The sequence below is a fragment of the Pleurodeles waltl genome, chromosome 1_1 (genome assembly GCF_031143425.1).
Source record: "Pleurodeles waltl isolate 20211129_DDA chromosome 1_1, aPleWal1.hap1.20221129, whole genome shotgun sequence".
Taxonomy (NCBI): domain Eukaryota; kingdom Metazoa; phylum Chordata; class Amphibia; order Caudata; family Salamandridae; genus Pleurodeles; species Pleurodeles waltl.
The window spans coordinates 792,300,030-792,324,254 of record NC_090436.1 but is presented as its reverse complement, the minus strand read 5'-3'; the positions used below and the strand labels follow the sequence as shown (position 1 = coordinate 792,324,254).

At 42.6% G+C, this 24,225-nt stretch overlaps 1 protein-coding gene across 1 annotated transcript in view; it reads left to right on the top strand.

Moving 5' to 3' along the window:
* DAPK1 (death associated protein kinase 1) overlaps positions 1-24,225 on the top strand; it is a 521,159-nt gene that overhangs the window by 235,767 nt on the left and 261,167 nt on the right. The window contains exons 4-7 of the mRNA XM_069228171.1: positions 8,848-8,986; positions 20,744-20,873; positions 23,994-24,042; positions 24,137-24,163. Of these exons, the coding sequence (XP_069084272.1) occupies positions 8,848-8,986; positions 20,744-20,873; positions 23,994-24,042; positions 24,137-24,163 (345 nt within the window). The remainder of the gene's footprint in view (positions 1-8,847; positions 8,987-20,743; positions 20,874-23,993; positions 24,043-24,136; positions 24,164-24,225) is intronic.

Genomic DNA, 24,225 nt, shown 5'->3' with positions numbered 1-24,225 from the left:
CCCCAAGAGGTAGAGAGCAAAATTCCTGCACCTTGTCAGTCAAAATATCTGCAGTAGCATTTGTTTGCACCAAGCACAGTTTAGCCCTAAATGTCACCGTTGTTCTTCAACAAACCAGTATGAAAGTCACCAGAAGTTGCAATTCCATGGAATATGATGCTTTCAGAGTATTGACTTATTCAGCCACTGGCCTGTGTCTGACTAAAAAATTATATTTATATCCATTAATTGGCCAGCACAGATCTGCAAGATAACTACAATTTAGAAATTGGTCAGGAAAATAAATATTCTTCATCAAAACAGATCCTGTTGGGGTGGCCACCTCTGATTACATCAATGCTTATGATGGCGCCAGAACCCATGCTTCACGCCAGATCATTGGACAAAACCAAATCTGCTTGATGCACGGGCCGTCTGACAAATATGACTGTTCTGTTAGAGTATTGAAGAATACTCTCCAACCCCTTAGGTCTGACTGAAGCACCACTTGTAAGTGAATCTTCTGATGCATTGCTATAAACCCAGACTTTGCTTGTGAAACAGTGGGTGAATAGCCACCCTGTGGTACTGTGGGCAGAGCCTGACTTAGCTGCCCCACTAGGCCCTGCAATTGGTCTAATTTTCTTTTCATTCGGCCAATGCAAGTTGTTTCTTACAAACTCCTTTATCATTGGGCAAGCTACAATGACCTTTCACCAGAAATGTCTGGCTTGTAGAGACCTCTAGTTTTTTCTCTTGCTAAGGGCACCCCCAAGTTAATAATTGGTGTCATGACAACCTCAATGTATTCTATGCAATATAAGACCTCGGGCTCACAAGAAGAGGAAGCTAACCTGCTAATGAATCACTTGTGTGAAAGCAGAAGTAGCTGTTCTCCCCTCCAAATCTCTAGCATGTACCATCTGTAATCAGAAGACCTATTCAGCATCTGATGTTACCACCCTGCCTCATTTCCAAAGCCTTAAGCTTTTCCCGCCACTTATGCTAAAGAGACATGACACACTGAACACAGAGAGTGTTTGCTCTTGTGGATGACAGATGAGCCTTCTGGGACAGGTAAATTGTGAATCAATGTAATTTGCCTGTTTCGATCTTTTTTGGTACGGTCCCCCGCTGGGGAACATGCTAAATCAGGGACGGGAGGGAGAGAAAATGGGCCTGCTAATTTGCACCAGGGATCTTTCTTTCTCAGTCTTTTTATCTTGTCCTAGACCTCGGGTGGGCTTTGGGGAAGCCCCTAGAGTAAGGAATCTGTAATAATAGTCTGACTTTGAGAAAACATTGACAGTTTTCGAGGTGTTACCAGGGGGACACAAAGTAGTGTCTGCTTTGGATGCTTGCAAGAGTATTGAGTAATTAAATTACAAATTAATAAAATCAATTGAGCTGAAATTGCATTTCAGTGTTTTAACATGCCCAGGGCCCTATGTCTTCTCCACTCTGCAACATTAAAGTTGAAACATATGGGAGGAGGGTTTGGGAAGAGTTGAGTAGTGAACCTTTCAGCTTTTTTCCAGGGATGCCTTTCTGTCTTGCAACTAACTACCCACCTCTACTAATGCAATGCAATTTATTTTCAGCATTCTGCCCAGTTAGTTTTCTGACTCACTCAAGATACTCTGAGTGATCTGGAACTGCGCCACAAGGCCCAAGCAAGGTGGCCCAGGAAGATTAAAATCGATCAATGGAATGGCCCTGGCAGGCTGCTGATCGGGCAGTAGCTTTGTTTGACTTTCCGTTTCGACAAATGAAAGTTTAAAAATTGCCAGACAGCGAATGGAGTGCACCTATTGAAAGAACTAAATTAAACTTTTTGCAAATATGACGAGCAACCCGACTTTCTCCTATATTTATTTTCCTGTGTTGATTTTTCATCAAGTGGAGCAGAGAATCGAATACTTGATTCGGCGGTTCTACGCTTTCGTCAGGTTTAGAATATGAGTTGATGTTTAAATGTTCGCGTTCGGGAGGAGAGGGGTGAAGGTTTTTAAGTACGTTTGCTGGGAAGCATTGATTTCACGTTTTCTTTTTTTTTCCCCTGAAAATATTCACCTTCGATTTTCAGCAGTTTCGCAAGAATTTTAAAGAGTGGGGCTTTGCACTGCAAATGAGCTTCACTAGTGTACGTTTTATTGCAACGTTTTTGTGAACGCTTTCATTGTGAGATGAGCTCGGGCTCCGGAGTGATGTATTTAACAAATTAAGTCGAATGTGGGATGACAGACTTGTTCCATTTTTGGAAATGTCGTTTTTAATTCTGAAAATGCCAGTGTCCCTCTTCTTTAAATGAGTACAGGCGCTGTTGGTTTTCAGAATTCATTTGACAGCCACGGTCAGTGCTTTAAATGGGCCGGTAGTGTCCGGTACTGAGTACCGGTACTTATTTATTTCGAGAGGGGCAGTACCTGCACTTCTCACGCAAGACGGAATACTTTTAATTGGAGAGTACCGGCCCTTCTGTTTTTCCATTTCAAGCACTGGTTGGTATCCAGGCCTGCAGAAGAGAAGCCTGGGCGCGTGGCAGGATTTTGCAGAATCCTATTTGAGGAACTGGACTTCAGATAGTATCAGGGTGAACTTATTTGTAAAGATTGCGAACTGCAATTATGCTACGATTAAATATTTCTGCATCTCTCTAAAAAAAAGTGTTCAGTGTTAAGAATTAAGTTCTTTCAGAAAAGTCTGTTTTTAACAATATTAATTTTGTAAAGAACCTGAGCGCATTGTGTCTTCTGTAAGACCTTCACTTTTATGACTCGGGGCACATACACGCTAACCGGTTGAGGACAGTTAAGTAAATATTGTGTACTCCTGGCATCCTGGCACTTTGATCAAAAAAATACAATTCGTAGCCATGAAGGGGAAATGCTAGCAAAAGGACCTGGCTGGTTCTATAAGCATCCCCACGAAAGAAAGTGTGGGAATGCTGTTTCCTTACTTGGTTACAGTCTGCGAGAACCTTCATGGAAGGCCTGTCTAGATCCTCTGGGTGACTTTCATTCTAGGTGTGTGTTACATTGTCTGGTTGTCCTGTCTATGGGGGAAAGCATGCATGATGGAGTCAGAGCCCTGCTCTTCCATCTTTGAATGGTATTGTGCATTAAGTATGCAGAGGATTATTGCAAGGCCTATTGGCTTTACTTTATAGTTTTCACAATACACATGCCAGCCCTGCTACCTGTGTACTAACTTTTTGTAATAAACAAATCAGATCTTTGGCATCTGTTATAATGCTTCCTAATGAGTGAAGCAGGCATGTGGCCTTAGTCATTGGCTTCACCATAACCAGCTCAGGTCTATTGTGCTGAGCATAAGCTTTCCACTGGGCAGCCCCCAGGCACTCAGTCATACATTACAGACATGCACAAAAGTACACACAAAACATCTGCCACAGGGGTTTATCAGAGGGGATAACAAAATCGCCAAACCCTTGCCTGCTAAGTTAATCTGTGAGCCTGGATGTCGTAAAATACCTGTCCTCGGAAGATGAGGGTGAAATGGCAAGACCAGTTACAAAAGGATTATTCACCTGAAGCGTGGGTGTCTTTGCTTTATAGGGTATCGGGAGAGAGGCATGCATAGGAAAACCTACTTTAAAATATTACACGATTGGCATAGGTAGCCATCTTAATTTCACAAGGTGGGGCTATCCCCTGCATCTTTATGTTGAAGAGTCAAGACTGGCGCATTTTATAGTCCAATGACAACAGTTTGAGTTACTGGACCGGAATATGGCACTTCGTATGGCACAATAGCAATTGTCCCAGTAACTCATCAGGTAATGTTGCATTACCTCACGACATGTCTGATCCTGAAATAACTACTTCACCCTGGCACTGGTGGATCGTTACGTCACTTCAGTGGCAAAAATATACATTCTTAGACATTGGAAGTCTAAGCAAATACCAACACAAAGGGAATGGATACATGAGTTGTTGTATCTAGGCACTCAGGAACGCATCCTGGAAGGCTAAATTGCAAAATGCCTCTGTATGAGAGCATGGGAAGTTGGGAGCCCTGATAAACTGCAAGTGACTCCATATTAACTTAAAGAGTAGGAATGAACCGAGTGATCCGCTATACCGAGACACAATATAATCCTGGTGACATTAAAGGATCATGATCATGCAAAGAAGGTACATGGAGAACTGAAGATGTTGTTGACAATATTTAACCATCACCTGCACAGCAGGCAAAGACCTATACCACCTACTGAAAGACCACAGTTTTCATATACGACATACAACCCACCCTGGTAACAAAAGATTGAAGAAAATAATCACATGAATACAGATGGTAAGCACGAATTGCCAGGCTTGTAAATGCATTGTCGCCTCACTTCCGGGGCCGCGAAAGGAGGATGGCTGTTTTTGAAGTGTTGCTGCCTGAGAAGGTAGCGCAACACACAATTTGCAGGTCCACCTACCATATTCCCACGTTTGTCCTCCTACCCCCATTCTTTGCCCTCCCTTTCTTGTGTGTGTGTGTGTGAATATATATATATATATATATATATATATATCTTTCGCACCTGTCTGTAAGTTTTTTTTTTTAAATATACAAACGAACAAAGGGAGAGCTTAAAAATAAATCAGAACCAACGACTAGGCACATGCTCGGATGATTAATCCAGTTGCCTGATTGCCTCCCTAGACTTGTATTAATGTTTTGGATCACTGGGACATCAATGGGACAGATACAGCAATTCAATCAATATTATGGTAGGATATTTATACTTGGTAAATGCCAGCTATGAGAAATGTGTGTTTCTACATTCTCTGTGATTGTACCAGCTAAGATCATGTTTATTATGTTAAAAATAATATGTTGAACTAGTAAAGCAATATTTAAAAAAAAAAAATGGACTACGTTTTTGGGTGCCCCTCTCCTTCGGGGGAGGTGAGAGTATGGGCCTAGTGGTGTCAAGAAACTTACTTTGGGAAAGCCAGTAGGTCTTGCCTATGTCAGATGTATGAGCTTTGCTAATGATTTTTTTTTAGATATGTTGCAAATGGCTGAAAGTAATGTAAAAAAAGCTGTATGGCACAGCCAGAGGTGTCCGCATTATAGAGTTTTTTTAATTTTCAGTTATGCTGCACTGAAGCTAGTGCTGCTGTATAATATGACTAAAAATCATTGACAAAGCCAGTAGATCTCGCATAGGCGAGACCTATTGGCTTTGCCATGTTGTAAGTTATAAGTATTTCTACAGTGTTTATAACGGCTGAAGTGTTCGTGTTACAGAATAGAGAATGCCCTTGACAAGGTGTCACTGTGTCCAGATTCAGAAGCATTTTAGAACCATACAAAACTGTGAAAATGTGCCATAAAATATATGCTGAATGTAACATAAGTTGGAGGTAGACAGAAAAGTCCAATAGGTTACAGCTTTTATTACAGTGATGCTTTGGGCTAAACTATGTGTTACTTTGGATGCAGTGGTTACAAAAGAACCAAAAAAGCACTCTTGACTGCTTGTTTGGTGCTAAAATATAGTGATGTGGGCTCCTGAGAGCATTTGATCTCCATGCCACTGCATCTGTTTCACCATCCAAACCGTGGTCCTAGTGCCTGCAAGGTAACATCGCTTGGGACTGCTTGCTTGGTGGCAACATACAGCAATAGTTGGTGCTCAGTGGACTCCCTGGAGCTTTTGGCCCCTGAGCCACTGCACCTGATGCACCATCCACACCGTGGTCCTAGTGCCTGCAATGTAATAACCCTAGTGACTGCTTGCTCAGTGATAACATATAGCAGTAATCCGTGCTCAGTGAGCTCCCAAGAGCTTTTGGCCCTTTACCACTGCACCTGCAGCACCATCCAAACCGTGGGACTTGGGCCTGCGAGGTAACTGCACTCGTGACTGCTTGCTCTTGCTCAAAGTTGACATACAGCAATAAACAGTGCTCAGTGGGATACAGAGAGCTTTTGGTCCCTGAGCCACTGCACCCGCTGCACCTTTCAAACCATGGCCCTCGTGCCTGCAAGGTAACTGCGCTGATGACTGCTTGCTCAAAGTTAACATACAGCAATAATCAGTGCTCAGTGAGCTTCCAAGAGCTTTTGGCCCCTGTACCACTGCACCTGCTGCACCATCCAAACAGTGGGCCTTGAGCCTGCAAGGCAACTGCACTTGTGACTGCTTGCTCAGTGGTAACATATAGCAGCAATCGGTGCTCAGCGGGCTTACGAGAGCTTTTGGCCCTGTGACACTGCACTTGCTGCACCATTTAAACCGTGACCCTAGTGCCTCCAAAGAAGGACCCTAGTGACTCCTTGATCAGTGATAATCGGTGGTCAGTGGGTTTCCGAGACCTTTTGGCTCCTGTGCCCTGCTGCACCTTCCAAACCATGGCGCTATTGTCTGCAAGGTAACTGCCCTTGTGACTGCTTGCTCAGTGATAACATATAGCAGTACTCGCTGCTTAGTGGGTTCCTGAGTTTTTGGCTTCTGTGCCACTGCACCTGTTGCATCATCCAAAGTAACATTGTAATAATTGGTGTTCTGTGGGTTTCTGAGAGCGTTTGGCCCCTGTGCCTGCTGCACATTCCAACCGTGGCCCTAGTGCCTGCAAAGTAACTGCGCTTGTGACTGGTAGTGCAGTGGTAATATATAGCAGTTATCAGTACTTAGTGGGTTTTCAAGAGCTTTTGTCCCTCTGCCACTGCATCTGCTGCACCATCCAAACTGTGGAAACCTTGACCCTAGTGCCTGAAAGGCAGCTGCCCTTGTGACATATAGCTATATCCAGTGTTCAGTGGGTTTCAAGCGCTTTTGGTCCCTGTGCCACTGCACCTGTTACACCATCCAAATAACAGCCCTAGTGCATGCAAGGTAACTGTGAGTGTGACTGCTTGGTCAGTGGTAATATATAGCAATAATCAGTGCTCAGTCGGCATCCGAGAGCTTTTGGACCCTGCACTGCTGCACCATCCAGATCATGGCCCTAGTGCCTGTAAGGTAACTGCGCTTTATGCTGCTTGCTTAGTAGCAACATATAGCAATAATCGGTGTTTAGTGGGTTTCATTGAGCTTTTGGCCCCAGTGCCACTGCACTTGCTGCACCATTCAAATCATGGCCTTAGTGCCTGCAGGTTAATGCTTATAGTATCTGAGTTGTATGCACAAGACCTAGATTATTTTGCCTTTTGAGCTTAGTGGGTGAATGACGTTTGGATTATCGGGTGAGCTGTTTTCGGTCTCAGGATTCTTTTAGGCATGTAAATGATTGTCAGTTTCTGATGGTTGAGTGGGTTATGCCCTTGCATGTTTTAAAAATTGAGCTCAGAAGTTTCAACTTTATTCTGGGGGCAGCTGATTATCAGTAGTGCTCCTTGAGGGCCAGGCTGATGCTCAGCACGTCATCAGTATTTTTCATATTTTCGTGAAAGGAGTGTTCAGCAGCATTAGGAAGGCTGGGAGAGGGTGCATGGCAGCTTTAATTTTCCTGTACTTAGTTGATGGTGGGGTTTCAAAGAGTATCAGGACACCAGGTATAATTGTGGGCAGGGCCCTAGTTTGTATGGACACCCATGACAACTTTCCCCACGAACAGCTGGTGTATGGGGCAACCTGGGGGATCCTGGAGGAGGAAACATGAGAGATGAAAGCATGTGAGTGCAACTAATCACATACAACTGTAGCTGGGTATGTAATAACTAAGGCATGTTTTCCACCCCTTGAGTAAAGGCCACATCATAGAAAACGTTTATAGTGCATTATGTCACTTTGAACTCTTCTCTGGGAAACAACTGAGTTTTTGACACTGCTTTTCTTATAAGGCATTAAGGATGGAGGTGTATTTGAGTAAGACCTGCTGAGACACCCTACTGATCAGGGGTGTAAGAGCATTTTGTGTTTTTTCAAATTCCTTATTATATGTGGTTATTGACTATGGCACAGGTACATTTTATTCATTTTGCTTTTGAGAACAGTTTGAAGTGATGGATGTTTGTTTCAGACAGAATCATACTGCAAGAATATCCATAGAAAACGTTGGAAGCAACTTTCTTTTCTGATAAGGGAAAGAGACAGGAAGCGCCTAGAACAGAGGAAAGGAATGAGTAAACGTGGGCGAATAACTGCATTTGGGTCCTATTCGTAAAGCACTTTCTGTGACTAGGCTTGTCTTAATTCTGAATCGCTCCTTAATTTCCAGATCTGATTTGATTTTTTTTTTTTCTCTCAACAGTTTTTTATTTAATTTATAAACCATTTTTTCAAATGTAGCCACTTCAAACATATCTTCAAGCCAAGATTGAATCTTTGGAATAACATTTGTCTTCCAGAAAGATAATCTTAGTTAAACAGAGCAGTGGAGGGCCGTTTAAATACAAGTGGATATGGAGGGTAGTTCTGAAAAATCATGTAAAAGTGAAAGACATTTTTTGAGTGAAAAAATAATGAACGAATGTTCCTTTAAATAAACTTCAGTTTAAAGCCAAAATGTGCAACTGTTTGGATAATCCCACAGTGTATTGACTTTGTCACTGTCTGGTTCCCCACATCTCCAGCAGAGGGAACCAGAGCTAACTGTGGGTTAAAGCTCACAGAGAAGAGTATGACTTATTCTGTGCAATTTTGTGTCTTTGTAATATAAGCTTTTCCTCTTTTAAGTGAACAGTTTGTTAACAAACCCTGCTAATCCTTAATGTAGCCAAAACCTAATTAATGCCTGCATCTGTGAATTGTGCTTTGCTTTGAGGAATTCCAGCCTTTGAAAATGTATCAGGCTGTGGGATGCAGATTAAGTTTATGACAAATGTACTTTTTTTTATTTTTTATTAGGTTTAACCATAGATTGAGCATGGATTTTGTCTCGCGGTGATGTGTGTTCTGTTTGTCAGTGTTGCAGGCGGAGAGCTCTTTGATTTCCTTGCTGAGAAAGAATCTCTGTCGGAGGAAGAAGCCACGGAATTTCTCAAGCAAATTCTTAATGGAGTGCATTACCTTCACAACCTGAAGATTGCCCACTTTGATCTGAAGGTAGGTGTCAGAGTTGTTGAAATGATAGGTCATCTACAGTTACCATCGTGAAGTCTGAGCTGGTTGCTTGGCAGCTTGTGTGACTGCTATCCTGCGAGAGGTGGCTTGCAACAAGCCATCTATTGAGGGAAATGGATTCCTGCTTCCCACCATTGTCTCTCGGTTCTTCCAGCAGTGGTTGATCAATTTTGCATGCATATCAATGGATGACCACATTCTGCTGTCTAAAAAGCAGCATGATGTCATCAATCCACACTCCACGCCCCTGAGCTTGTCTGGCACTTTTAATTGTGTCTTTCATCCTGCTTTAAAGGTACCGTAGTCTATTGCTGGGAGTCTTTCAGGTTTTTCCAGCAGTATTTACGGTCTGTCCTCAGCCGTTTTGTAGTTGGGTTATTCACTTGTTGAACCCAATTGGGGAAATCCGAAATGAAAGGGAATTTCTTTGCTTCTGTTCCAATGTAAATATTCATGTTTTAAAGAGTGTTAAGAATTATATTTCCACAGTGCATCCATAGGTCCTGGTGAGGCTACACTTGTAGTGCGTGCACACTCCAACATGAACGAAAAGCATTCTGTGACATTTTTTGATATTCAGTCTAATTGGTAACACATTCGTTGATTTGCTGTGCTTAACGTGAAGCCTCTAAAGCTCATCATCACTCCTGATTTTACATATGTCGATGTAAAAGCTGTTAGACGCAGCATTTCAAGCATATTTGTGTTGCATATGTACTTAAAATGACAGTCTCAGGGTCCTATTTTGGCAATATTTAAAGAACTTGTGTCCTTGTTATGATCCCACCTCCCTCGCTAAGATATGTTTTTAACATAGATTTCCTTGATTCCATTGAGGGAAAAAAACTACTTTAAATTTGACAACTTTCTTCCTCAGATTGCCTCTGGCAATCCCTGTAGAGTTCCTGTCGTCCTCAGGCCTGTAGAAGGACCTTCCTGCTGCTAGACTCACACTTTAAAAGCAGGTGAATTTGGCGGAAGTACAGACCTGCCGACTCACACAGTCCCCCGTGTGACACACAATATTGGCCCACATCACACTGTCACCCGGAGAAGAACCAATATCACAAGGTGGCAAAGAACATGAGCTGAAAACCACTATGGTTTTCAGCTCGTTTTCGGAGGCTTTTAACTTCTGATGCCCATTAATGGGTGTGAAAACACCCCAGGACCTCGACAACAGCCTCAGCAAACTTTTTTTTTTTTTGCTTCAGAGGAGGGGGATTTGATGCAAGGGTGGGGGTAGAAGTGCCTCTTAGGTGCTTCTCTGCATGAAGCCACGCCCACTCCAAGGTCCGCCCCCTTCCTCACACTGTGAGATTTTTCTTCAAGTGGCAGTTCTGGAAGTAGACATTTGAGGTGCCACTGACTCACATTCCCTCGCTAGCTGTATTTTTCCAATGTGTTCTCCTGCAGCTGCTGAAAGGAAGTGAGCTGTAGCACAACCATCATTGTGATGATCACAAGTGGTTCGTCCCCACCAGAAAGGTGTCTCCCTTCTCTTTCGGATAGTAATGTCTATAGTAAAAAGTACAGATGTGGGCAATTTGGGACAGGCGCCTGCTACAGGAAGTGGTATTATGAGACCATCTCCTCAAGCTGACTGGCTGATGCAGTATTCAGTATCTACTTGAGAAGCACCTCTGTCTGAAGAAGATGGAAGAGCATGTGTGCTGGAGCAACAGTAAGACTGGTGTATGAGCACAAATTATGTGTCATGTATACTTTGTTTATTCATGCTACTCTGCAGGGAAAATAATCAAGAACCTCCAACAGAGGTTCACCTACTTCCATCATCCATGTCCATTTGTGTTCATTTGATATGTTGTGTTAAACCAAAAGGTTCCAAAATCGTGCATTTAGAATTGTTCGATCAGTAGATAACTATCAACTATATCACGGTATGTAGTGGTGCGGTGTTACCACTGTTTTGTGGACATGAATTCTTTGCCTTTATGTGTATACAGCACCAGCCGCATTTACTGGAGGATAGTTTTTAGCAGCAAACCCAAATGTGATGATAGTGTTGAATAAGGACTTACTAAGTCAGGGCAGGATAACGTTGATGCTCTCTGAGCAGGATTTTGTACATCTGGAGCTGGCCTTTGCCATTACATTAACATAAAATGTAGATTTGTTAATGAGTTTAAAGCTGTGCAAAGAGTATAGTGTCATCAGCCCACTAAACTCCACTCTTCGTGAGTTAGGAGTCCACTATATGTACTTTTGCTTTTTGGGGCTTGGTCTGTATCTTGTGTTCATAGGCAAAGAAGCTACGAAGATATCCGCACCTAGGAATGTCCATTCATCTTACCTTAGCGGGCTTGAGATACAAAAAAGGCTCTGATTCGTATTTTTGTGTTTTCGGTCATTGATGCCCATAGTACTTTTGTGTTTTATTTGCTCGTCTGTGTTGCTGCATGATGTATTGATTACCATAGATCTTTACAGCTGAAGTTGGCACGATGCACAATTAGTTTTAATTTTGAAATAAGTTATTGGAACACGTGGTAGGTTTAGGTACCAAGGTTTCCAGTGGAAAAGTGGTCAGTCTTATTATTTAGTTGTGCACTGGATATAAGAACACGTGAAACATATGTAGAGGATGTCTTGGTTCATTATGTAGCATTGCCCTGCTTGATTTGGGAATGCAGACATTTTGTCAACCTTCCTTTCAAAAGGTGGCCTAATTCATGTGCTTTTAACTCCAGTCCTACAGCGGAAAATATTTTACTTCAGTGAATTTATGCTTTCCTACAGGTGAATATAAAGAAACAAAACAAAAGAGTCAGTTCAGCGTCTACGCAAAAGATATTTAAACACAAAGCCTTATAAACAGGCAGGAGTATGCAATTATTCACATAGTAGGTTGGTTCTTGTCACTTCAAAAATACATAATGGTAAACATTTCATAAATATTATGCCGGAACTAGATGATAAAAAGCCTTAACTTGTTGCCGCCAGTTTTACACCATTATTCTTGCAGTGAAGTTGAAATTGTCAGGTGAGTAAAAGGTTGCTATTATATGAAAGTGTGTGAAGCTTTCCCAGAAGTAAAAAAAACACACAAGCATTTGCAATGGGTTTCGCATTTGCTCCAATTAGAGCTATTGGCGTTTTAAATTCCTAACTGAACTTTTCTTGCCACATAAATTGAAAATGAAAAGTAAAACATTAGTTGACATAAGCAAACCAATTCAAAGCGCCGTGGCCACCAGGAGCGCGAAGGAGAGACATAAAAGGAAAAAGAAGTTCGCTCACAGTCAACCATATCAGCAACTGTGCAGTTATCCATGTAACAGGGTCAGTCTTCAAGGCAGTAAAAAAAACTCCACATGGAGGGACAAACGTAACACATTTACCAATGATGATAAAGGATTTTTGAAAGGCAAGTCCACAAACGAGTGAAAGTGATGGTCGTGAGGTGGGTGTGGGTAGAAGCCCACAATACTTACAACAGGTCAAAGTGCTTGCGCGCTTGACCTAAGAAGAAAGTGTGTGATCGACTTGCTAATTTTTAGATAGAAAATTCGGCAGGCTGTGAGAATATCATTTGGGTCGAAAATTAGTATTCTATAAATCAATATAGATTTAGAAATATTCTGTGATGGAATTAAAGGTCCCGTTCTAACAATGTTGGCTAAAAGGTTGACTGTGTTCAGCCATCTTGAGAGCAAAGGCATTTTCTTCAATCTCAATACAATTTTAACCGCTCTCACTACTGTTTGAGCATACACTGCATTTTAGGACCAAGCACGGCCAACTTATTTGTCACAGTAATTTTTAACTAATCCGTTTCACTGGTGGTAGTGCTGTAAAACTGGGTAGCTCCTCCTGACATGGCTGTATAGAAAGCTGAGTAATGTAATAGGGGTTAGCCAAAAATGATCACTTTTTGGATGCCTTTGATGCATATATCTTGGGCCAATTTAATGATATTTTTAAATGACACGCTTTGTTAGGAATAATTTTGAATCTGTTTTGATTCTAGTAATACAGTTTGCCCATCATTTAAAAAGAAAAAAAAAGCACATCAAATCGATGTCCGCATCACCATAAGTAGCAGCATAGCGAGAGTATCTTCTGAGATTGTTAATAAGTTCTATGTGTTGAAAGTATGAGAGGCGAGTGCAGATAATCTGATGGTTATGAATACAGCTACCATCAGGGAAGATTTTCATGAATTTAATTATGCCTTTACATGACTGAAAACGAGAAACTGATTCCGCACCCCACCCATTTCCTCATCTTGTAACAAGATTGCTTTCTGTCATAAAGCATTTTTTTCGTAAAAGGCCTGACGTCTGTGGAAACTGGAAACATTAAATCTAAAAAAAATGTAAAGTGGGGAGTCGTGACTGTATGCCCACAGTGCTGTATATTACATTTTTAAATTTGTGTTCTAACTGAACTTTACTGACGCAGACTGTACCATACAATTCCTGCTAAGTGAAACGAGTCTGCAATTATGATGATCCCTGACAAGAATGGCCCTTGTTTAAGTGTGTCTGATCTTGTCATCATCCTGGGTGTGTCACTGTTTATGGAACCTCCCTGCCACAAAAATGACTGCTGTAAAGGCACACTGACCCCTAAAAAGACAGACATCAAACATCTAAATTTCATCTTCTCTCAAATATACGGGTATCAGTGACAGGAACTAAATAGAAAAGAGTAAGATTCACCTATCTGAATAGTCACTTGACCAAGTTGAGGACACTCTTAAACAGCAAACGAGGCACAGTGGACAACATGGAGAGAAACAATAGTTTAAGCCTACTCCACATCTGATCAGACTCTGCATTTTCACTGGAACACTATACACAGCCACTATACACAGCGTAGCCACCAAATGGAAAGTAAAAATAAACTAAGATGCACATTTTTCATAAAAAGGTGAGTACTTGGTCTTCAAGGAGTACCTATTCATAATGATATGGAGTAATGGAGAGACATTTAAGTAATCTACTCAGTAGGTTGGAGTTTAGGCAAACAGTACTCCTGCGATACTGTGGGAATCACATTTGCCACTTAACGTCCTCGAAACACCTAACTTTGAAATGCCACAATACCTCTTCTACTGTCCTCATTTGCATTACATGAGTCCAGTACCAGCCACATCCCTTTTATTTGAAGACCCACTATCACCTTATGTTTGTAATCAGTTAACCATTAGGACTTGTGCATTTAAATTCCTCATGCATTTAACAACTTAGGGGCATCAACTCTCCCTTCTGACTACTGTCCCTAGAATAATAATAGTTTAACAGGAGTGTTGGCTTTCCTTTAATGGCTGGAGTCAATGCAAGTTTGTGCAATCAGAAAATTGCATAATTAACTTAAGAAGGGCCTTTGGAGTTCTTCAGTGTCTCAACCCCTTTCAGAGCTCCACAGGGCAAGCAGTAGTTACTGGGCCTAACCAAGGTTGAGGACATTTACTCCTGATGCCCCAGCGCCCGCGAAGTGCTACCCCACCCGGCACTTCGCTTTCATAGGTGTAGCGTAGGCTGAGCCGTTGAAGGCTTCTTAGGAGCAAGTAGGTGTTAGGCAACAAGGGCGTGTAACTCCACATACAGACTGTAGTGGCAGTAAGTGGATTGTCCAGCCAAATACAAGCATTTATGTAAAACAGAGTATTTAACCCCTGGGGTGCCAAGGATGTAATGGTTACGTCCTCGTTTAAACTGCCCGGGTGCTGAGGACGTAACCGTTACGTTCTGCTGTGGGCCCTCGCACTCCCCCGATGGCCAAGCACCCTCTTCCCCTGGGCAGGGATGGAAGGGGAATCACGTTTATTTTATTTGGGGGAGGGGACCCAGAAACCTCTAGACACCAGGGATAATTTTTTTTTTTTTTTTTTTTTACACACGTGGAAAGCGACCCCTTAGGCAAGGGTCGCTTCCCTGGGGTCAAAATATATCTTTAGCCCATTTTTATTAGGCCAGTCTGCCCCCACGGGGGGCAGAAACCACTAGACACCAGGGATTATTTTTTTTTTGGTCAGTTTCACGTAAGGGGAGCAACCCCTTAAGTAAGGGTCGACCTATTTTAATTAGGTTGATCTGCCCCCGAGCGGAGGAGAAACCATTAGGCAACAGGGATTTTTTTTTATTTACAAATGGGGAGCGACCCCTTAGCAAGGATCACTCCCCTGGGGTGCAATTTTATTTTAGGCCATTTAGATCGGCCTTTTCTTAGTAGGCCAGTCTGGCCCCATGGAGGGCAGAAACCACTAGACACCAGGTATTTTTATTTTTCTGTGTCAAGTTCACGCAAGGGGAGTGACCCCTTAGGCAAGGGTTGTTCCCCTGGGGGGCAAATTTATTTTAGGCCATTTATGCCCCCCTTGAGGGCAGATCGGCCTATTTTTATTTGGTTAATCTGCCCCTAACGGGGGCAGAGACCACTTAGGCACCAGGGATTGGTGTGTGTGTGTTTTGTTTGGAAGGGCAGCCCCTTGGGCAAGGGTCGCTCCCCATGGGGGGACATTAGTGTTAGCCATACCTGCCCCCCTTGAGGGCAGATCGGCCAATTTTTGTAAGGCCCATCTGCCCCCTAGGGGGGCAGAAAGCCCACCAGAGACCAGGGAAGATTTTTTGTTTTGTTTTTAAAAAAAAGAGGGTGGGGCCATACCCCCACCCCAAATAAATGGGGACAAAGTTGTTCTGCCCAAGGGTGGGCAGATGGGGCAATTAGCAATTACCCCAGATCCATTTCCTGGGGGGGGGGGGGGGGGGGGGGCAGAAAGCCTACTAGATGCCAGGGAATCCAAAAAAAAAAAATAGTGGGGTGGTGACTACCAACCGGTATGGGCATGGTTATGCCCCCACTCCAACTGAAGGGGGGTAACAGTCTCTCACCTCTCCCCCGCACACCAAAAACATCTTATCCCACGGCAAGCAAGAGGACATTTGATTATTTTGGGTTTTGGTTTTACATTTGGACCATGAGAGCTTGTCTAACTCTCAAAATCGTCCCACTTGGAATGGTGAGGGCTGCACTTTTTTTGGACTTTGGGACGCTGCCATGTAGAAAAATCTACAAGACCTAGACTCATCTGAAAACGAAACACCTGGGTGAGTCCAGGGTGGTGTGCTTCACTTGCACCCCACACAATTTTCTTACCCACAATGCCCTGCAAACCTCCAACTTTGCTGGAAATCACACATTTTTGTGATGGAACCTTCTGGAATCTGCAGGAATCCACACAATTCCAACCACCCAGCATTGTCTTATCTACACCGATAAAAATTCTGCCCAACTTGTCATCCTAAATATGTTTTTTCTTTCTTTTTCAAACTTCCCTTTTGGACCAGCTTTGGTTCCCCCTCAATTTCAACATGCTTTTGGCTCTTCCCTGTCACAGGCACGAGAGGCTGAGGAGAACGTTGGGTGGTAGGAAATTTGTCCCGGTGCGGTGAGCCCACACAGAAATGTGGAAAAATGTGACTTTTGTTTTTAGCTAAATTTGAGGTTTGCTGAGGATTCTGGGTAAGATTACACTGGGGGATCCACGCAAGTCACACCTCCCTGGACTCCCTCAGGTGTCTAGTATTCAGAAATGTTTGGGTTTGGTAGGTCTCCCTATATGGCTGGTAAGCCCAGGACCAAAAACGCAGGTGCCCGTACCCCCGCAAAAAGTTAGTTTTGTAGTTGATAATTTTGATGTGTTCACATAGTGTTTTGGGGCATCTCCTTTTGCGGGCACTAGGCCTACCCACACAAGTGATGCACCATTTTTATTGGGAGACCCGGGGGAATGCTGGGTGATGGACGTTTGTGGCTCCCCTCAGATTCCAGAAACTTTGCAGCACCGAAATGTGAAGATAATGTTTTTTCTTTTTACACATTTTGAGGTTTGCTAAGGATTCTGGGTAACAGAACCTGGTGAGAGCACCACAGGTTACCCCATCCTGGGTTCCCCTATGTGTCTAGTTTTCAGAAATGCCCAGGTTTGGTAGGTTTCCCTAGGTGCTGGCTGAGCTAGAGACCAAAATTCACAGCTAGGCACTTTCCAAAAAACACGTCAGTTATCAATGTAAAAATGCGATGTGTCCATGTTGCGTTTTGGGGCATTTCCCGTCGCAGGCACTAGGCCTACCCACACAAGTGCGATACCATTTTTATCCTGAGACTTGGGGGAACACAGAAGAGAAGAACAAGTATTATTGCCCCTTGTCTTTCTCTACATTTTTTCCCTCTCAAAGACAGTGTGTAAAAAAGACATCTATTTGAGAAATGCCCAATAATTCACATGCCAATAAGGGGACCCTGGAATTCAGAGATGTGCAAATAGCCACTGCTTCTCAACATCTTATCTTGTGCCCATTGTGGAAATACAGAGGTTTCCTTGAGACCTATTTTTTACTCTTTATATTTCACCGAATGAATTGCTGTATACCTGGTATATAATGAAAACCCATTGCAGGGTGCAGCTCATTTATTGGCGCTTGGTACCTAAGGTTCTTGATGAACCTCAAAGTCCTATATATCCCCGCAACATGAAAGGTCCAGCAGACATAACGGTATATTGCTTTCGAAAATCTAACATCACAGGAAAAAGTTAGAGTAAAATGTGGAGAAAAATTGCTGTTTTTTTTTCAGCTCAATTTAAAACATTTTTTATTTCAGCAGTTATTTTCTGTAGGAAAACCTTGTAGGATCTACACAAATGACCCCTTGCTGAATTCAGAATTTTGTCTACTATTTAGAAATGTTTAGCTGTCTGGGATCCAGCATTGGTTTCACACCCATTTTTGTCACTAACTGGAAGGAGGCTAAAAGCACAAAAAATAGTAAAAATGGGGTATGTCCCAGTAAAATGCCAAAACTATGTTCAAAAATGTGGTTTTCTGATTCAGGTCTGCCTGTTCTTAAAAGCTGGGAAGATGATGATCCTAGCACCACAAACTCTTTGTTAATGTCATTTTCAGGTAAAAAAAACCACAAGCTTTCTTCTGCAGCCCTCTTTCCCCACTTTATTTATTTTTTTTAAACAAAATTGTAGCTGTATTTTGGCTAATTTCTTGGTCACCTCCAGGGGAGCCCACAAACTCTGGATACCTCTAGATTACCTAGGATGTTGGAAAAAAGAATCGAAATTTGGCGGGGGTAGCTTATGTGGACAAAACGTTATGAGGGCCTAAGCGCAAACTGCCCCAAATAGCCAAAAAAAAAGCCTGGCACCAGAGGGAGAAAAAGGCCTGGCAGTGAAGGGGTTAATGTAAATACACGAAGCATGTATGGGGCTCTAAATAATCCACACAGCCTTCTTCAGGTCAGCATGCTAGGGTTCTTCTGGGCAGAACTCCTAAGTCTCTTGGTCCCTTCTGCAATGGGTGATTATTCCCCATTCCATACTGCAAGTGATTCTCTGATGCAACCTCTGCTAATCCAATGTGCCCCAAAGTATTATGCTTTGCTTTAAGAGCTCAGATTCGGCAGCATCTAGGTGCTAACTTCATAGAAGTCCCCATCAAGCCTAACAGCCTGGCACTTTCTTACCCAACATGATGGCAACTCTCAATTTAGGGTGACCGCGATGTTGCTCTGTGAGTCTATTCACAGCCCGCAACCTCTTGAGGAATTACTCTGCTGCCTTCTCAGTCCATGGAAGGCCAGCATTGATATAAGATGTCTGCGCTCGGGTCTGTTGATGATCTGTGTTTCTACATGCTTCTTTGGCATAACGAACCAGGGCAACAGCTCTGATGTCGCAGTGGGCCCCTTCCTAGGCACCTGGGGGATCGTCAGACTTTGCCCGCACATAAACTGCAGCCTGGTCTTTGCGGTGGCCTTAGTACTGGCAACACGGGGTCACTGATTTCAGCACACATAAAGGTGAAGGCCCACGCTACTAAGAAGTGCCATTTCTGGTCGTCTGGGGGTCTCTGACTTTGGTGACGGCTGAAACTCAACAGCAGCCCTCTTCCTGCTTACCTGGGGATTGTCAACTCTTGTGCACCCATAGGTGACGACCTGAACTTCACAGTGGTCCCTTTTTCTGACAACACAGGGCACTACTGACTTTTCAGGATTGGTGCTGACAGCCCACAATCCTGCGTTGGTACAGACTGAACTGACTAGGCCCACCCATCACTCACTGGGACCCAGTCACCAAGATCCCTGCTGAGCCTCACTCCCTCCAGGTAGTCTCTTCCTCTGCACAGAGTTTCACTGTTCTTGCCAGGCAGCTAGGCACTAGGTGCACTCCTCCTCCCAGGGTGCACTGGCCTTAGTGGGCAGGTGCCTCCATGCACCTCCTCCTTCTCCTCATAGGACTTACTGGTCGTGCCTAGCAGACAGCTTTAGGCAACCTCCTCCTTACAGGGTGTCTTGGCATGAAGAGAGAGGGCTTGTGCTAGAGGCCTGTGGTAAATGGTTTTCACTCCCTGGGTGATATCCCCTTACCCAGCAGGGGTACTTGCAGAACTTTGTCCCCAAGCCTAAGTCCAGCAACAAGAAAGTCTTGGTGATCTTTTTTTCCTGATTAGATGGTGCAGGCCAACCAAATATGGGCACATTGTCTCACCTTCATAGTTTAAATCCAGACACATCTGTGATTTAGTGTCTGGCCTTTGAAATTTGTGTTGGTGGTGTCTGCTCCTTTGAAGTGCTCTCTCCTCCTCACTGCCCTTTGTTACAGGGACAGTCTCAGTCTGCCACAGGAGTGTCTCCAATTCTGAATGACCCACAACACAGGCCAAGGGAATAATCTGAGCTCAGACTTGGCTGTCGGCCTCCACTAAAATATGCCCATAAATGTTCAAAGAACTGAACCTTCCTCTGTATCAGATTCCCTGGGAATGCCAACCTTATCAGTCACACCATCATCCTGACAGTGATCCCAGGCCTCATTGACCTTTAACTCATCCTGGAACGAAAGGGACCTTTGATGTGCATAGAGGATGCCTTCTTCTCTCCCATCAGCGTGTGTGACCCACCTTAGCACTCAGGAATGTCAGTGGGGGTTGCAGTCCTCACCTCCCCACCTAGGTTCTGTGCTTTCAAAATGGAGCCCACAAGTATCCATGTCCTGTATCATCCACAGGCGCACACATGCAATCCAGCATGCACACAAGTACCACATGTCATTCAGTACTGCACACAATCCATGCATGCCAAGAGTGAGTTAAGTACACAGCCACAGAACATTACATGAGTGGGTCATTAAGCTCCACTCCTGTGACACCAGAACGGGCATGCTGCCACCACTGTTTTCATGCCACTTAACTTCAGGTATGGGCAGTTACCCCCTACCTTCACAAGACTAAACAGACTGCAATACTGGGACTGCTATAGGTCATGGCACACACACATGATTGGTGTTCATCCATCGGTACCAGGGATCCAGATATTCTTGGAGATGGGGCACTCGGGGCATAGGTGCATGTCGGTCACCATGCACTGGACCTTTCAGTCCCAAACACTCAGCACTGTAAAGCAAAACGTTGTTAGAGCCACGGACTCTGAGGTGCGTTTCAAACTTCACACTTTGAACTGCTCATGAAGAATAAAGTGGGAGACCAAGAGGAGGGCTAGTGAAGATATCATGCGTTATCTGACACAGACATATATTTTCCTTTCCTGTGTGCCTTTCAGTGGACCCTCCTCTTCAGCTGAATGTTCTGTGATATTCCTTTGGATTTTCTTGTGAATTATTTAAAAAAAAAAAAAAAAAAAAGCAAATGCATTGCTTACATTTGTGTTTATGAATTCCGAATTGTCTTTCTTTCAAAGCCTGAAAACATAATGCTGCTGGATAGAAGCTCACCGAAGCCTCGCATTAAGATCATAGACTTAGGCTTGGCTCACAAGATTGACTCAGGAAGTGAATTTAAGAACATCTTCGGGACGGCGGAGTTTGTTGGTTAGTGAGATTTCAATATAATGTATAATGTACGTGCTTAATCGTTACTTACGGTTCTGAAGTGAAATGTGTTTGTGGAAATTTTAAAATAATGGAATAATAGAGTTAAAATCTTCAATACGTGTTAAAGCCACAGGATGCCTAAGGGTCAGCAGTATCCTCTGGGTTCTTTCTTACTACCTGCTGAAAGAGCAGATGAGCCATTTCATAGATTTAGCTTCGAATTTTCTATTTTTTTTTTCTTTTTTAAAGATATTGGAAACTTCTGGGGTCGCCACGCGACCAATTCAATTCTGAAAAAAAGTATTATTTACATTACAATAACAAACTTTTGCTGCAGTCCAAGAAAAAGCAGGGTACAGTAAAGGAGAAAGGAAATAAATACTAAAATTAACACCGGAAAAAATATGTTTGGGACAGTCTGCAAAAATTAGGTATAAATTGTTACCTCCCTGAATGAACTTGTGAGGAAAAAATAGTAGAATTTTGAGTGCTACATGAACAAAGACTATATAAATGCACAGAATGAAAGCCACACAGTCATGTTTGTCCATGGGAATCGGGTCCCATATAATATTTTTCGCTTTCTCACTATAAAGGCCACTGGACACGGTCGCTTTAATGTGCAGATTTGTTTGGTGGCTAAAATGAGAGAAGTTTTGGATCTAGAGAACCTTGTTCACTCAGTGAAAAGACATAGTCCATTTCCTGTTTTAGGTGAATCACTTGCTGAACAGTGAAAACGGACTTTGTTTTCCATTCTGTTGGGTAGACCTATAAATAGGACTGTTCGTGTTGCAGTTCACTAAACGGCACAAATCAGTCAAAACTCCTCTTTTTCATATTCTTGTCAGAAAGCTTGGGTTCCATTTCTGTATATTACCCTAAAGTCTTCTGGCATCCTTTTTTTTTCTCACTATACCCGTTTTATTAGTTCATGTGTTACACCAGTAAAGGCGGATTCTCCAGGTTATTGATTTCATTGTAAAATGGGACTATTAATTGTGAGAAGACATTGTGCAAATTCATTTATTGGCATCTTATTCTAATCCTCATAACACATCATTCATCAATTTAATCGCATAACTTAATACTGTATGTAGAAATGAAATCTGCTTGGACCAACGCCTTATACGTCAGTAGTTCATGTGGGACAAGTTACACCTTCCGCTTTAAACTTTAGGTAAAGGGACAGCCAGAACCAAAAAAATGAAATAAGGACACAATGCGCCCTGCCTGAGTTTCAAAGTATTGTAATCCCAACAGACTCCTAACATTATTGTCTTTCCTCAAACATTTACATGTTCTGTAGATCTATTCGTAAGCGCCATCTTCAAATGAGCTTTTATAATTTTTGTTTCATTAGGTAAACCATCTTACCACCCTAGAGACTCTGCCCACTTGTGATGTTCCCCCCTCACCACCCTTTCTACTGTATATGCTTCTTCCCTTGTATTCACTCCAAACATCTTTCACTTTTCTTCTCCTTCCTCACCCAATCACAAGTGCTTCTCTAAGTCCCCACATTCCACGATCGCAGTCACTCCTACCACTTCTCTTTTTCTTGGTCTGTAACAATTTGCTGTTTCTGTTACCCTTTAGATCTAGTATTATTGTGTTTCTTTCCAGACCAAGATAAAAACAAAGCCAAGTTCCCACAAAGCACTTAGGTGTAGTGAGACATTCATATCATAGTATGCTTTTTGTAATGAAGGGTGAATTCCCCACCTTTTTTGGTTTATCTGTAACCTCTGTGCTGCATAGCCCGTGAGGCAGTTTTTGCTTTCATTGTATTATTTATTACACTATTACAAAAATAGGGATATCGTTCTTAATGATCACATTTTTTTTTTTTTTAATTTTACTGCAAAGCGCTCAAGCAAAGCCAAGCTCCTCATCAAAGTCCCTGCCGTGTTTATTATTGTTCGTCCGTCATCGGATATCTTTTGCCCCGGTCACTCTGGTTGGTTAGTTATAAACTCGAAATAATAGTCTTGAAAAGCTCTTCAGTGTAACCAGTAAGCCACAGACTGAGTAGCACATGCACGTAGGCTTCATCGAATGTCTTCAAACCTGAAGACATGGATTTCTGATTGGATATGACATTTAGGAAAAATGCCGTCATAAAGTGCAGAATATTGTTTCCATAGTGGGCGAATTGAAAATTCTATTTCATTCCATGGATTTTTGACACTTAGGGCCTGGTGATGATTCAGACAGCATCTGCAGCTGGAATAGCACGGTGTTCATATCCCATTTTTCCCAGGTGTTGAAACACTGAAGCAGTTATTCCAGACATTAATTCCAGCCAATAAAACCACACGAGACTTGCAATAGCAGCCAAGCCGTGTCCCCGCTCCACTCTGACTTGTTTCTGGCAAAGGAACAGCATTTTACGAATCTCCCCTTTTCTTCCCTCGCCTTCCTCATCATCTTCATCAACACATTTAAGCTCCGCGTGTACTTACACCGTCACAAAACATGAGTAAAATGTGTGTTAAACCCCCTCCATAATCCGGATACCTATCCTCCCCTCTGAAGGGTTGAACTGTTACTTACACAGTATTAGCGGGTATTATTCCATCGTAGCTGTAACAGTGTGCGGAGGTCGCACCCCACCAGTATCGGGCAACTCGTAATGATACCATAGTGTCTTCCTTAAAAACAAATGCTTAATGATAGAGGAGACCAAGAACGATAATCATGATGTGAAGATGTTATTTTTTGATTAGTCTGCCCCTTTTAAAATTCACCCAATCACAAAAGCCGCTTTTATGAAAACTATATATATTGTACTTTTTGCTGTCCCTAAACAGAAAGTTTAATAGCTTTAATTTTGTGGTTATGACTAAACGATTCTGTGGCTCCAGTACCCAAAAAATAAAACTAAGCAACCTTTCACAAGTATCGAAGTTCTATATGTAGTCTTAAAATGAAACCAATGGCATTGTTAAGTGATGTGCCTTAACATCTAAGTTTAATTGAAAAAAATATTTTGGCAGGTGACTTATGTTTTGGTTGCACACAGTTAAAGCAAGAGTGTTGTTGGTGGTGATGGATACACGAAGTGAATTCATCCCATGATTCTATTTGTATATTGATTGGATTTCTTTTCTTCAGCTCCTGAAATTGTAAACTATGAACCACTTAGTCTTGATGTAGATATGTGGTGAGTACGCATATTGATCTTTTTAATCTTGTTTCACAGAATAAATCAATGATTAGTATCAAATTAACTTTGCCTTATTTCTCTTTATGTCTAGGAGCATTGGTGTAATAACATATATCCTGTAAGTATTAAGAAATGTAAAGCATGCCTCTTTATAACCTCTTCTTTCAAAGCTAATTGCGA